We start from the raw sequence: 14,434 nt of genomic DNA on the forward strand, positions 1-14,434 counted from the left end.
CACACACGGAGCATCAGGATGAGAGAGCAGCAGGTTACGCTGAGGTTGCTCTCCAGAGACTCCACCAACACGCTGTGTTAATTTCTGAACGATTCCAAAAGATGTTAAGAATGTTAAATAAACAGAAATCAGATTAAAAAGGGGAAAGGCTGCCTAGTAAAGCAAAATGCAGAGTAATTGAAAATGCCTCGGCCAAAGGAGACAGGGAGGGGTCTGCAGCTCTGGGCAGAGTCTAAAGTACTTGGCAGTAGTGAATGAGATATGATATTTCATCTGGATATAAATATGAACTTCTGGAAAGAGTTAAGGAAAAAGATGTCTCCCAAGGGCTCCTGACAATCATTTATAGAATTATGTGATCTAGCACATGGAAGGGATCATTGTTGATACTGGCTTTTGGATGCACCTCCTTGAAGAACCAAAGTCAACGCTATTTGTCATCGAGAGATCCCCTAAGAAGTCATGTCTGTTATCATCACCCTGGTCCTGCTCCATACATCACAGCATTCCTGACCTTCCAAAATACCAGGGCTGCTCCCCTGTCACTTAATCTGTTTATCAACTCTTCTTGGGCTTCCTTCACCAGGGGTGTTGGCTGTTCGTTGGGTTCCTTCCTTGCACACAGTCGCTTTTCACATGTTCCTGGGTCTGCGTCTTCAGCTACGAAACATTTCATAAGCGATAAAGATATTGACGCACCATTTGCATCAAGGTGAAAAAAGCACTTTGAGCACACTTATGGGGCGAAATTAAAGACATATTTATACTAAAATTTAGTTTGCAGTGTAGACTCCTGAAGTTCAGAGATTCTAGAATTTGGATGGTGTTTATTCAGGCACATTATAGGAATGAAATTGCCTCCATCAACTGAAATTCAGTGTTCTTATCAACTCTGATATTTACATTTTTCCATTGGAGCACTCCCTCGGGTTTGCCTGGCGCTCCATCTCACCGAGCCCTGGCGAGCTCCGGCCAAGCTCTGGTGTGTTTTGGGTTTCCTGAGGAGCTCGGAGGTGCCCAGCTCCCTTCCCCTGATGCTGCTGAGAACAGGTGGCCTCCCTGGGGGTCACCGGGTATATTTAGGGATGAAACTCGAGCGGGCTGGAGCCAGATTGGCTGCGTGGGCCACACGCGTCACCGGGAGCCGCCGAAGCCCCTCGCTCTCGCCCAGTGCTGCTCAGGAGGGAAGACTGGAGAGCCTTTGCTCCAAAGGATATTTACTGGATGTCGCTGGTAAGAACATTTTAAGTGCATTTCACTTCTTTTCCTTACAAGAGGATCTTGGGCTGTTTCCCCACTGTGTAGTTTTTTGGGAATACTCGTGTTTTGCCAGTGGAAGTCAGGTTTTCTGTCTGAGTAACTGGCTGCAGATTGGAGGAGGAGGAAAAGACCTGGAATGGGGTTTGGAAGTGAGGCTGGAGGCTGTAGCAGTGACAGGCTGAAGAGATTGTGTTTATATGCAAACCTCACTTCTTGAGTTCATTCACACACCTCGGCCTACTGTTTCACGTGACCTGTCACTCGCTATTTGAGTTTTTTATTATTTATTTTAATAGTTAACAAGGCGGTTTTCCCAATTAATTTTTCGGCCGTTTTTCTCAGCCCGTTGGCACTAAAAAGGTCCAGTATTCTGTGTTCCTATATTTAACCTGCATGACTTGACTTCCCTTGCCTCAGAAGGAATTGCAGTTTAGCCAGCTCAACCCAACTGCCCCATCAGTTGGCAGGATTAGCTTACACGGCAAATATCCCTGGACTCAGGAGCAGCTGTTCCAAAGCCTCATCCCTTCCCAGCATTAGAAACAGGGCTGCAGACTCTGGTGGAAAATTGTAGCTTTGCCTCACAGCAAAATCAGTGTGTTAATTAATTCGTTCAAAGGTTCTGACACTAATCTGTGCTTTGTACTTCAGCCAGCTCTATGGATTCTCATCTTTTCCAGGTCTGAAGAAATAGAGAGAAAAAACCCACAAGAGCTTAAAAAAAAAATCCCAGAGCTTCTCTGTAGGCTGATGCTGGGAAGACAGAAATTGCCTCATTAACCTAAGGTCACTTAAAAAAATATTTACAATATTTTTCTACATTATGCTCTTACTTAGGAATGAATATAGTATAATAGAATATAAATCTCCCATTCAAACAGGAGCTTGAATGGTATAATGAAATAGCATAGAACAGTAACAGAGAAAAGAAAAACACTTCCAATAATTCTGTTGTAATGAAAATATCACATTGTGTTTCAAGAGATCTCTTTTTTATTTTCTCTTTTATTTATCTCTTTTATTTTATTTCCATTGGATCCAGTGTTGATGTTATAATTGGAATGAGGTATTTTTCCAAAATTTTATATCAGTATGCTTGAAAATTATAAATCCAAAATTTATATCAGTATATTTGAAACTTAATCCAATGTTTTTCCCTAACAATCGAGGTAATGCTAGATCCTAGCCTTATTTAGGGTCTGAGTAGTTGCTAACCATGACCCCAAGTGCTTTATGAGCTTGACTTGTGCCTTCTCACAGTACTTTCAGTCATGGGCTAATACTGTTTATTCACATTTTCACCTGCTGCGTGACCAGTGAGTGGGGGAGAGACCGAAGCAAACCCTCAGAATGGAGGAAGAAGAATATGAGGAAGTTGTGGAGGTAAGGAGAAAATGTGAGAGTAGAAATGTTTGTTTCCTGCCTTGTGGCTGAATACATGAATCACCTTACTGAGATGCTGCTCAGGAGCAGAGGTTGCTGTTTGCTCTCTGAAGATTAGGGATGATTAGATATCTATTAAATGGCTTCATCAGTAAAACAACAACAACAACAACAGTTGCTCTCGCTGGAGCAAAGTCCCCTGGTTCCTGTCATAGTTTCTCAGTTTAAATAAGAACTGGAACCATCCCACACTCACAGTGCGAGGTTTTCTGGTTACTCCCTGTGTAATTATAGATGCACTGGGCCAGCTCTTTTCCCTCCTGGCTTGCCCTCTGTCACCCAATCCATGCTGGAGAAGATGACTTTGGGAGCCCCTTTCTAGCCCTGCCCCTGCAGAAATGCAGCAGCTTTGTGCCACCAGGGGATCACAAACTGATTTAACCTGAGTCATGGCAGAGATGGAGGCAGGTTTAAGTGCCAGGGCGAGGGGGAAGGACCTGAAATGGACAGAGGGTAGATTTCAATTAGGTGTCAGGAAGAATTCCTTCCCTGGGAAGGTGGGGAGGCCGTGGCACAAGGTTGCCCAGAGAAGGTGTGGCTGGATCCCTGGAAGAGTCCAAGGCCAGGCTGGAGCAACCTGGGATAGTGGAGGTGTCCCTGCCCATGGCAGGGGGTGGAATAGAGGATCTTTAGGGCTCCTTCCAACCCAGGGCATTCTGTCATTCTATGTCCATGGAGGGGCATTCATGGATTAATTTGCCAGTAGGTCATTTAAACTCACAGTTAGATGCTGAATTATTTAGTCTCGGGAAACCGAATAAAAAATTCCCCAGGAGCTGGAGCCACCTCAATGACTTTGTTATTGAAACAGCACACGAAATTAACAGTGTGGTCTTACTTGTTGCATTGCTACTACTCTGAAATTGACTTATGCGCTATGAAATACACAAAGTCATGTTTAAAAAAAAAAAAAAAATCACTGGGTGTTTGAGGAAAAGAACAAGAGTATAAATGTAAACATCCTACAAGTCATTGCCACCGCACTGTTCAGTGGACTGTTGACTTCAGATGGTGTGAGGGCACTGCCAGCTTTATATATTTCAAATAATAAATGAAGTGAAGCCAAATGATTTGCCAGTCAGAGTAGTTAAATGCGTTTTGCAAAATAGGTGCCACCACTCATAAAGTCGATTTTAAAGACATTTTACTACCTAGCTAAATAGGTAGTAAACGACACCAACCCCTCATTAGATTTCTTATTCCCAAGTTACTTGTAACTTGTTTCCTGTGCATTGTGTGCTCTCTGTAATGGCTATTTATTTGCTCCCATTGTTTATTTATTCCAGCAGGAGTTATGGTATTTTGGGCTTTTTGTTCCCACAGCCCCATTCCATCCTTTGTTTTTTGATTTTCAATGACCGCCCTGCTGTAACCACATCCCTTGGGCTGAGGAGGCACTGCTTTAGCAGCTTCCCTTGGGATACTCGTGGTGAGATGCTAAATAAAAGAGGAACAACAGCATCTGGTACAATTTCAGGCCTTTCCAGAATATTCTTAATTCTGATGTTAGGCCATGATTTTGAAACTCTGAGTTCTACCAGAAATTAATCTTCTGAAAAGAAGGACACCGTCGTTGAATATTGAGCGCCTGAGCCATCACCAAAGATTTTAAGATGCTATTTTTAAACTTTTTCTGGAATTACGAGCCGTTACTTGATGTTGTAGCTGTCCTGGGATGTGCAAAAAACCTGCAGTGAGCGACACAAACATTTGCTGCCGAGTTACTTGAGGTTTTTTGGAAGGTTTTGTATAAACTTTGTGGAAGATTTTGCAGGGGGATTTTGTGGAAAGTTTGTGGGAGATTTTGCAGAGGGTTTTGTGGAAGATTTTGTAGAAAGCTTGTGAAAGGTTTTGTGGAAAGTCTGGTGAAGGTTTTGTGGGAAGTTTCTGGAAGGTGAGGTCAAAGGTGGAAATCAGCATGGAAATCACCTCAGAACAGCCCAATATGTTGCAGGTTTGGAAATACCACTTGGTTGTGTGAACTAATTCTGAGGAACAGCTCTCAGAAACGGGCTTAAATTTTAACGAGAAATTTTTTAGGTTCGAAGAGTTTTCCATTCCCGCAGCTGCGGCAGGCGACCCCCAAGCAATTATGGCTCGGAGAAGATTTTTCCAACAGGAAACCCGCATTTTCCCATTTTCTCCCCGTGCAGGTGAAGCACATCGCGCACACAGCGCGTGCCGTTCCCGCAGCAAGGTCTTTAAAAGCTTTTTTCCCGTTATTTCTGAGCGGGGCAGGTGCCGGAGGCCGAGGCCCCGCGCTCCCCTCAGCGCGGCCGCCATTTTCGCGGGACGGCGCCACCGCGCGGCCGCGGCCGGGAGATGGCGGCCGGCAAAGAGATTTTCCTCGAAATCCGATTAAAAATACCAAACTCCCCCGGCACAACCCGAGGGTGTTTCCCGTTGTCCTGCCGATTATTCCCCGGGAGCAAAGCCCGACCCGGCTGTCCCTCCTGTCAGGGAGTTGTGCAGAGAAAGAGGCTCCCCCCTGAGCCTCCTTTTCTCCGGGTTGAGCTCCTTCCCCCGCTCCCTCAGGCGCTCCTGGCCTCCACATCCTTTCCCAACTCTTTAGTCCCGGCTGGAAAAAATGCTTCTCTGGACGCGGTGCTCACAAACAAGCCAGAACTGGTGGAAAATGGAAAAATCAAGGGCTGCAACCACCACGGGACAATGGAGCTGAAGATACAGTGAGCAAAACAAACGGAATTATCCCAGACTTTGGAGGAGCAGAATTGGGGATGTTCAGGGAAAATCCAGCAAAGGCACCCAGGGTAGCTGGGTGATCCTCCGGCATGATTTTCCCTGAGCACACAGCTCAGCCCAAAGTGCGGGAATCAAACGGCAGAAGGATGGAATGGAGGAACACAGAGCTCCTGGCTGAGGAAAATGACACACACACAAAAATAAATACACTGACGGTGGAAGCAGGAGCAGACAACTTGGGAGAAACGTAAAGATTTAAAACATCGCAAACTCCATTCCTACAGCCATGGGCAATGTTCAGCTGGATTTGGTCTTCAAGAAAGAAGATCCAGGGAGCTACAGGCTGGTCAACCTTGCTTCGTTCTTTGGGAGGGCTGTGCAGCAAATCCTTTGAGAAGCTATTTTTAAATACATGAAGGTCATGTGGAGAAGTGAGCACTGGGTTATCAAGAGCAATCTATGGCTGATGAACCTCATTAATTTTTTTAATGGGTTCACAGCTGCTGTGGACAAGGGGAGACCAGTGGAGGTTGAGTATGTGGTCTGCTTTAGGGACACCTCCCATTGTAGTTTTATCCCCAGATTTATGAGATGTGGGGGGATAATGGGCAGTAAAATGGGTGAAAAATCGGCAGGCTCAGAGTTGTGATCAGCAACAAAGTTTAACCGGCAGCCAGAAATTATTGGTGTCCTCGTAGGAACAGCCCTGAGGACAACAGTCATGGGTGTCACCAGATAAAACCCAGGAAGATCCTAGGGTTTAAATGCTGATTCTTTTAATGTGGCCATCAATGTCTTCCCTCTTGTGGGTAAAATTAGCTAACAATCTTTCATTAATTATTTGGATGATTATTAGTTGGGGAATGTATGGAATAAAAACCCAGTCATTAATGAAAAACGTGAACAGATATTCAGAGTTCCCAAATGACTCCATAAGCACCTGTGAACTAAAATCCTCTTTCTCCAGAAATGTGTTTTAAAACAGCTTCACAGAAGCTACAGTTTGCTGATCTGACCTAACAATGATGTTTTTTCTCTTTTTTTTTCCAAAGTACTACATTGAGGAGACAGTTATTGAGGAGGGTGAGCCACACGAGGTAAAGGTCCCTGTTATGCTGAATGTAGCACATAAATGCCTGTAATTAACATGAAACACTAAATTAGCAGCTTTTTGTATTCTGAGGTTTAATTTTTCACGTTAAACACACAAATACCAGTGAACCACTGCTGCTTAATACTTTATTTTTGCTTCAATTCCCTGCTGCGTGATGATCTAAGATCAGTTTACATGTATCAGTTCTGTTCCTTGTGTAATTTCACTGAAAAATTACAGTTTTGCAGATTTTTCATCGTGTCACTGGTAACAAGTGTTTGGGTCACCAAGGAGTGACTGCCATAATTTGAAATTCTACTTCTAAAACAGCTGCAACCCAACTCTCTGCTGTGTTATCATGAACTATTCTTTATGGCACGGGCTTATGCATAAACAGAAGTTATTAATTGTGTAATTCTTGGTGCATTTTCAGCTCTGTCTCATTGATGTAAATAACTCTCAGTTAAAAGGCAATTTTTCTAAAGCTAATTGATATGAAATAAAACCTGACACTTATTTGGGTGGCTTTGGAGCACATTTTTTAGTTGTGATAATTATTTTTAAATGCTTCTCCTTGGAATCTTAGTATTAAAATTACTGCTTGCAGCATGACCATGCTGATAAACAAGTGTATACGGTATTTAAATTGATTGGAAATTAAAGCATGTAGAGCAGAGGCAGCTGGAGCCCCACTCTCCCAGACCCTCTGGAGAATAATTCCATGAGTTTGATGCTGGAACCAGCCAGAGTTCATTACCTGTGGGCTTTTTTAGGGTGGGTGACATACAGGGAGCACAACAGTATCCCCAGTAGGAAAAGTGTCCCTGATTTTCTGTCTCATTGTGGATCTGGATGAGAGCAGAGCCAGCTTTCACCAGCTCAGGGCTGTGCAAACCCTTATCCTAATGAACTTTTCCAGCTGTAAAACAAGTGATTCCTGAATTATTTTAGTCCCAAGGTGGTCACTGAGATCACTGAGACCATCAGCACGGACTGCTCAGGCCCTGAGACCACCACAACCACCCACAGACCTGAGCACACCCAGCTCAGGGCGGTGAAAAACACTTATGATAATGAACTTTTCTAGCTATAAAACAAGTGATTCTTGAATTATTTTAATCCCCAGGTGGTCACTGAGATCACTGAGACCATCAGCACGGACTGCTCAGGCCCTCAGACCACCACAACCACCCACAGACCTGAGCACACCCAGCTCAGGGCGGTGAAAAACACTTATGATAATGAACTTTTCCAGCTATAAAACAAGTGATTCTTGAATTATTTTAATCCCCAGGTGGTCACTGAGATCACTGAGACCATCAGCACGGACTACTCGCGACCTCAGACCACCACGACCACCACGTACACAGCTGAGCACACCCAACCCTCCCGGGAGGATGCAGCTCCTCCCGTCAGGAAGAGGACAATCCGGACAAAAGTGGACCCATCCAAGTTTTTGACGCCTTACCTGGAACACAGCAATAAAATGAAGGACCTATTCAGCGAGGTAGGTTGTCCCGTGCCTCTTATTTCTTGAGGAACACCAGCTTTAAAAAGGTTTTGCAGGGACTGCTTGATAGTTTTAGTGCAAATAACTGGGTTTAGCAATACTAAGCTCGTGGGGGGAATATAATAAATTAGAGGTGATCCAAGTTAGAGATGAATTTTTTCCTGTTGTGTCAGATGGAATGAACTCAGTTGGCTAAAATAAGCAGAAATGCAAATGTAGTTGAATAATTTTAGTTTGTATTGTTGAATAATCTGCCCCAAATTCCTGTCCTAACCAGATAAATATGGCAATAATTGCTAGTACAGTTCTGCCAGGGCTCGGGGATATGTCTTAATCATTTTTATCATTACGTTCTTCCAGAACAAGTACAAAGAAAAATTTAGAAAAGAAAAAGGAAAGCCATATGCTTCCACAATTGATACCCCAGAAATCCGGAGGATCAAGAAAGTGCAGGACCAGCTTAGTGAGGTGGGTAACACTTCATTTGTAGGTTCATCCAGGTTCTGGATGTTCATATGATGGGTGAAAATGTCATTATTCTGATTTTTTTGTTGTTTTTTAATCAGTCAGTTTTGCTGTAGAATCAATGAATTTTGTGCGCTGTTCCAGGTTAAATACCGCATGGCTGGGCAAGTTGCCAGAACCATTTGCCACGTGGATGAAAAGGCCAAGGATATAGAACATGCAAAGAAAGTGTCACAGCAAGTGAGCAAGGTGGGTAACTTCTGACTTTCCCAACACTGGTGCATCCTGAGGTTACTGATAAGAAGAAAGTTTTGAGCTCAGGGTGCTAAAGCAACGTTTATGCAACAGTTTAGAAACCCTGGGAGGGATAGCAGAGAAGTTGGTAAAGCAAATATAAATATAATCTTAAATATTTCCAGTTGCTCTCTTCAGATGTTACTGCTCTGAGACTTTGATTTCAGAAAAAAAATCTTTAAAGCCGGCAGTTTATTCACAGAGGTAAATATTTTTCTTGATGATAGAGTGACCAACTTGCTTATCTTTCCTTCCAGGTATTATATAAACAGAACTGGGAGGAGAATAAGGACAAGTACCTGCTTCCCCCTGATGCTCCAGAGCTTGTGAACGCAGTAAAAAACTCAGCATTGTTCAGCAAGGTAACAAAAACTAACCACAGATCTCAGCAGCTGAAGTAAAATAAGCTTTCAAAGCCAGAAATTAATTAATAATGAGCATTCTGGCATTTTTCCTGTAGAAACTCTACACTGAGGAGTGGGATGCTGACAAAACATTGTTTTATCCCTACAACGACAGTCCCGAGCTCAGAAGGGTGGCACAGGCTCAGAAGACTCTGAGTGATGTGAGTATCAAAGCAGGGATTTGCATGCAGGTTCCAAGGGCTGTTGGGTTGTGGTGTAACCTGGGACATTCCATGGACTTTGGTTAGGTATAAAAGCTTCACAATGGAACAGAAAATAAAAGTGTGTTAAGTAAGCTCTGATAGTAGTGGCATTTCATAGAACAATGTGTACATGATGTTAGAGTACAAAGTAGAGCAATATTGGAGTATAAATCCATGGGCAATTTGATGCTGGATTAGGAATGAGTGAAATAATTAATGTATTAAGGGGGTAAGAAGACCTCGAGTATCTCCCCAGGTGCAGAAGCTCTCAGGGTTGTCTCCAAGTCCAGTTCACTCTTGTGGGTCTGCAAAGCCACTGCCTCTAAAACAGTGATAAGGAAAGTCAGGGATTGGTGGGACTGGGATTTGCTGATATTTAGATACACAGAACTCCTCAACAGGGGGTTTCAGCTCTCACTTGAAGATTTCAGTGAGTTTTCCAGGTGTTCAGAAGTTCCCTGGTAGTACACAGATTAAGGAATTCCTTCTTCAGGGGCTGTGGGCAGAACTTCATCTGTTAATGTGGTGGTAGAGGAGTTTGATGCTGTCATGCTCAAATGTTTATTTCTTCCATCCTTTCAGATTGTCTACAAGAAGGGGCACGACGAAAGGAAAGCGAAATTCACCTCTCTGCCAGACCCCCCTGAAGTGGAACAGGCCAGGAAGGTGTCACGGCAGCTGAGTGATGTGAGTAGAACCCCTGCCCAAACCCCACTCCTGCAGACACAGAGGCAAAAAGGCACCTAAGGAAAGGGAAGGAAAAGGAGAAACACTCAGGAAGACCAACTTTAGCTGGAGAAATTGGGACCAGGTTGCATCATCTTGTAATGCAGAAGTAGGGGTTTAGCTCCATTCAGAATTTAACTATTATTCTTTTTTTTTAAAAAAAATATTTTATTGTGTATTGAAAAATATCTGCATTTTAAGATTAGAGAATTGCAGTATTCGCTCATGGTGGAGAAACCACTGAGAAAACTGCACTGAACCTGTTCGTAAGGTAAAATAATTAATTCTGAGAAAATTTCTCTAATCGTATATTTCCACTGCTTAAAAGCTAAATTGTCATCAAGAAAATTTTGTAACATGTAAAAGAAGGTTCAGCACCATAATTCTTTGAAATGAATAAAGTAATAAGCTTTGTAGGTATCTCCAAAACTATAAAATAGAGATTTTTTTTTAAAGATTATTCTTGGCATACAAATTCTTTAGCAATGTTAAAAAAGCTTTGGGGGAGTTTTATTTTTTATGGTAAATAATGCTACTGTGGCTGAAAATGCACCTGGAACACTGAGTCAGAACTCAGGCAGGTGTTCTGTTGTTAGAAGAACTCTTTAAACTTTTAATACTTGATTTCTGTGAGCTTGAATGAATAAATAATAGAAATCACAAATAGCAGGTGATAAAAGGGTTTTCTTATAACCAGTTTCAGCAGTAATACCAGTAAATTCTTACTTAATGGGCAATATCCTAGTATTATGTGACCAGGGAGAAAACAGAACTAAAGGAATATGTTAGAGGTGATTTATTTATCCTTTTTAGGTCATGGAAGGTACTAAGAGAAATGACACTGAAATGGTTTGGCCAAATCATATTTAAGGTGTCTTTGACCATAACTCCTAAAATAGTTATAAGGCAGGTGTCAAGTATGAAGCAGCTTTAAAAAGACAGCTTTGAAAAATGAATCTGTCAAGTGAAAATGGAGCTGTGTCTTGGGGATTCAATTTTATTGTTTTGTTTCCTTTTAGGTTATTTACCATGAAGACTATAAAAACAAAATCAAAGGCAAGTGGAGTCAAACTCCGTGCTATGACGTGGCAGTTGCAAAAATGAACGCAGAAAATCTAAGTATGGTGAGTGAATCCTGCAGAAATTCTTCAGCAGCTTTATCCCTGTTTGTGTTCATTTGGAAAATACTAAGTCCCCATTTGTGGCATTGCTTATTTCCTAGATAATCCCTGTTGTGGATGTCTACTTTACAATTAGATGATGTGTTGTTTTCTGTCTGTCTCTATTCCTAACAGAGGAAATACCAGGAAGACTTTGAAAACATGAAAGACCAAATCTACTTCATGCAGACTGAAACTCCAGAATATGAAGCCAACAAACGAGCTTCAGAAAACGTCAGCAAGGTGAGGGAGCCGTGTGCCACCTCTTCAGCTTGGGAGCAGCTCTGAGCTCACACGAGTTTGTGCTGAAATTGCTTTGGCAAGACCTTTCACGGTGCTTTGCCTCCATAAGTTGAATAACAGGGGCATTTTCTCCTGGGATGTTGAAGATTATATCATAGAACAGATTCATATCACAAAAGGGTTTGGGTGGGAAGGGACCCTCAAGATCACCCAGTGCCACCCCTGCCATGGGCAGGGACACCTTCCACTATCCCAGGGTGCTCCAGGTCCCATCCAACCCAGCTCTGAGCATTTCCAGGGACCCAGGGGCAGCCACAGCTTCCTTCTCTGGGCAATCACACAGGTTAGTGAGCATTTGGCTTTTAATACTGAGTTATAAAACCTCTTTTTTTTTTATTCTTTTAAGTTCAAATACAGAGCAGACTATGAAAAGAAAAAAGCTATTGCAGATTATAATGTGCTCCCTGCTACGGAGAACCCACTGCTGAAGCAATTAAAAACTGCAGGAAATATTCTGAGTGATGTGAGTATTATCAATGTGCAGCTATGTCATTTTCAGTCATGTACCAGAAACCACACTCACCATTTCTTCCCAAGGCTTCTCCTTTGCCTCTTGTAGTATTTTTAGTTTTGTAGACACATGTTTGTCATGAGATAGCATCAGCCAGAGCAATTCAGGTAAAGGATGAATTCTCCACAGATAAGTGTAGCAGCAGCAGTGGCACATGGATGGCTAATTAGTGGGCAGTTCATTTAGATTCTTGTGGATAATGAATCACGAGAGGACAGTTCTTCCCTTACTGTATTAAGGAATTTCAGCTGATAATGATAATATATGTGGTGCTTTTACATATTTTTATATTATATTTTGGTTATTCTCTGTAATGCTCTTAATTCCTCTTTCATTTGTATGTGAAGTGATGGAATATTTCTCAGTGTCAGAAGTTCAAAACCCATTAGTCAGACCTTTCTATCTTCCCTTACACACCTAAAAAAAGTTATTTTGAAAGACCATTGGGAAAACAGTGCCATCTGTTTCTCAATCCTGTGGGAAAGCTTTTCTTTGGAAACGTTTCTCTGTTTTACTCTTGTCATTTTTAACATCGCGGGGGTGACTTGCAGTGAAATCTCCTGCGTGATCTGGTTTTATTTCATTTGCAGAAATTATACAAAGAAGCCTATGAACAGTCCAAAGGAAACAGGATGAATTACTGTGAGACACCCAAGTTCCAGACTGATGCTGCTCTGAAGAACTTTAGTGATGTAGGTATTTCTCTTGGGGTTTATCCTTCAGTACCGACCCTCTTGATTGCTTTTGCTTCTCAACTCGCGGTTATATTGGCAGGTAAAATATAAAGATGCATATCAGAAGAATATTCTGGGGCACTACTTGGGCAGCTTTGAGGACCCACATCAGATCCACTGCATGAAGGTTGAAGCCATGAAGAGTGATGTGAGTGTGGCAATGGTTCTGTTTTCCCCATCACTCTGGCAGCTTAGACAAAGCTCAGTTGTGGTTCCTTACTGAATGTTGCTCTTGTTCCTAGAAAAATTACAAAGCAGATTATGAGGAGGAAAAGACAAAGTGCTACTTCCCTCAGACCATAACTCAAGAGTATGAAGCGATCAAGAAGTTGGAGCAATGTAAAGATGTGAGTACAGGACAGCAGTTGTTCACCACAGAAAAATTCACTGAGTGTTCCCTGAGAACATCAGTGATTCTGAGTTTGGCCTCACTGCCATATGTGACTTTAAAAAAAAAACCAAACAAAACTATCTTCATCTGTATTTCAGGCCTTTTGTGACATCTAGTGATCAAAACAGTTATAGCACAATCCTTTTTTTAACAACCCATAAAATGAGAACAGTAGTACCAAAATGAACCTCCAGCATTCACCTGATTAAATCAATATTTTTTTTTAAATTAATACTTTAAAAGTAATTAAGTTAATTTATTTATTTTATCAACACTTGGAAAAATACTTTATATGCGTTTTCTACAAATGTTTTTTAATCTTCTTTCAGTACACCTACAAAAAGCATCCTGATCAAACCAAATTCACTTCAGTGACTGACTCTCCAGTACAGAAGCAAGCAGAGATCAACAGCAAGCAGCTGAGTGATGTAAGTAAACGTTGGGAACACTCTGACATTCCCAATTTCTGCCCTGTGCCCACCTTCACTTCGTCCTCCAGCTTTAAGAGCACTCCTGAAATAATTGTGTAGGTGACTGTGTGCATTCACAATTTTATTCCAGCAGGACATCACCTGGATATCGGATTTTTAAAAATAGTTTTTCAATTTGCGGTCTATAAATTGGGCTGCTAAATATCTTCCTTTATTTTTCTTTGTAGATATTGTATAAATCCAAAGGGGAAGAAATTATTCACAAGTACCACCTCCCTCCTGATGTGCCCCAGTTCATCCAGGCTAGAGTTAATGCCTACAACATCAGTGATGTGAGTATATTTTGAATTTCGGCACCGTGAAGCTCTCCAGTGATGGTATCAATTTTATTGCCTTTGTGATATTAAACTTTTCGGAGGCATTATCAGCCTTTATGCCTTTATCAGCCTTTATTATCAGGCATTATCCAGGAATGAGATAAAAACTGACATCTCCCTTAACAGCCTTGGAATTTTAATAGTCTGGCCAGGCTGATAAAAAATATCAGCCAGGCTGCTTTTCCAGTCCCTTTAGAGCACAAAGCCTGAGTCTAGAAGCTAACAGGAAAAAAAATCCGGGAAGTTCAATCAAGTGAAAAAGAGTTTCTCATAAGAATGGGCAAGAATGCCCCTGATAGAGTTGTTCTAAATAAAAAGTGCAAAAATTCTTGTGGAATTCGTGATTATCTTTGAAGTAGATTTATGTATTATAATAGAACTGTAGTTTGTGTACAGGTTAACATTTTTTCCTTGAGATTACATGAA

General features: G+C 41.9%; 1 protein-coding gene across 24 annotated transcripts in view; it reads left to right on the forward strand.

Moving 5' to 3' along the window:
* The first annotated feature begins 1,132 nt into the window (after positions 1 to 1,132).
* Positions 1,133 to 14,434, forward strand: part of NEB (nebulin) — a 101,607-nt gene continuing 88,305 nt past the window's right edge. For 16 of the 24 annotated variants that reach the window (XM_040070487.2, XM_040070478.2, XM_058421415.1 and 13 more), the window contains exons 1-17: positions 1,134 to 1,233; positions 2,578 to 2,643; positions 6,459 to 6,503; positions 7,794 to 8,006; positions 8,370 to 8,477; positions 8,619 to 8,723; positions 9,026 to 9,130; positions 9,229 to 9,333; positions 9,958 to 10,062; positions 11,121 to 11,225; positions 11,397 to 11,504; positions 11,911 to 12,027; positions 12,666 to 12,767; positions 12,850 to 12,957; positions 13,052 to 13,156; positions 13,530 to 13,628; positions 13,859 to 13,963. In XM_040070487.2, the coding sequence (XP_039926421.1) occupies positions 2,611 to 2,643; positions 6,459 to 6,503; positions 7,794 to 8,006; positions 8,370 to 8,477; positions 8,619 to 8,723; positions 9,026 to 9,130; positions 9,229 to 9,333; positions 9,958 to 10,062; positions 11,121 to 11,225; positions 11,397 to 11,504; positions 11,911 to 12,027; positions 12,666 to 12,767; positions 12,850 to 12,957; positions 13,052 to 13,156; positions 13,530 to 13,628; positions 13,859 to 13,963 (1,668 nt within the window). In that variant the 5' untranslated portion in view covers positions 1,134 to 1,233; positions 2,578 to 2,610. Of the gene's footprint in view, positions 1,234 to 1,940; positions 2,047 to 2,577; positions 2,644 to 6,458; positions 6,504 to 7,793; positions 8,007 to 8,369; positions 8,478 to 8,618; positions 8,724 to 9,025; positions 9,131 to 9,228; positions 9,334 to 9,957; positions 10,063 to 11,120; positions 11,226 to 11,396; positions 11,505 to 11,910; positions 12,028 to 12,665; positions 12,768 to 12,849; positions 12,958 to 13,051; positions 13,157 to 13,529; positions 13,629 to 13,858; positions 13,964 to 14,434 lie in introns of all 24 variants that reach the window. The other 8 variants (XM_058421413.1, XM_040070475.2, XM_058421416.1 and 5 more) reach the window with 2 other exon arrangements.

This window comes from Hirundo rustica, chromosome 7 (genome assembly GCF_015227805.2).
Source record: "Hirundo rustica isolate bHirRus1 chromosome 7, bHirRus1.pri.v3, whole genome shotgun sequence".
Taxonomy (NCBI): domain Eukaryota; kingdom Metazoa; phylum Chordata; class Aves; order Passeriformes; family Hirundinidae; genus Hirundo; species Hirundo rustica.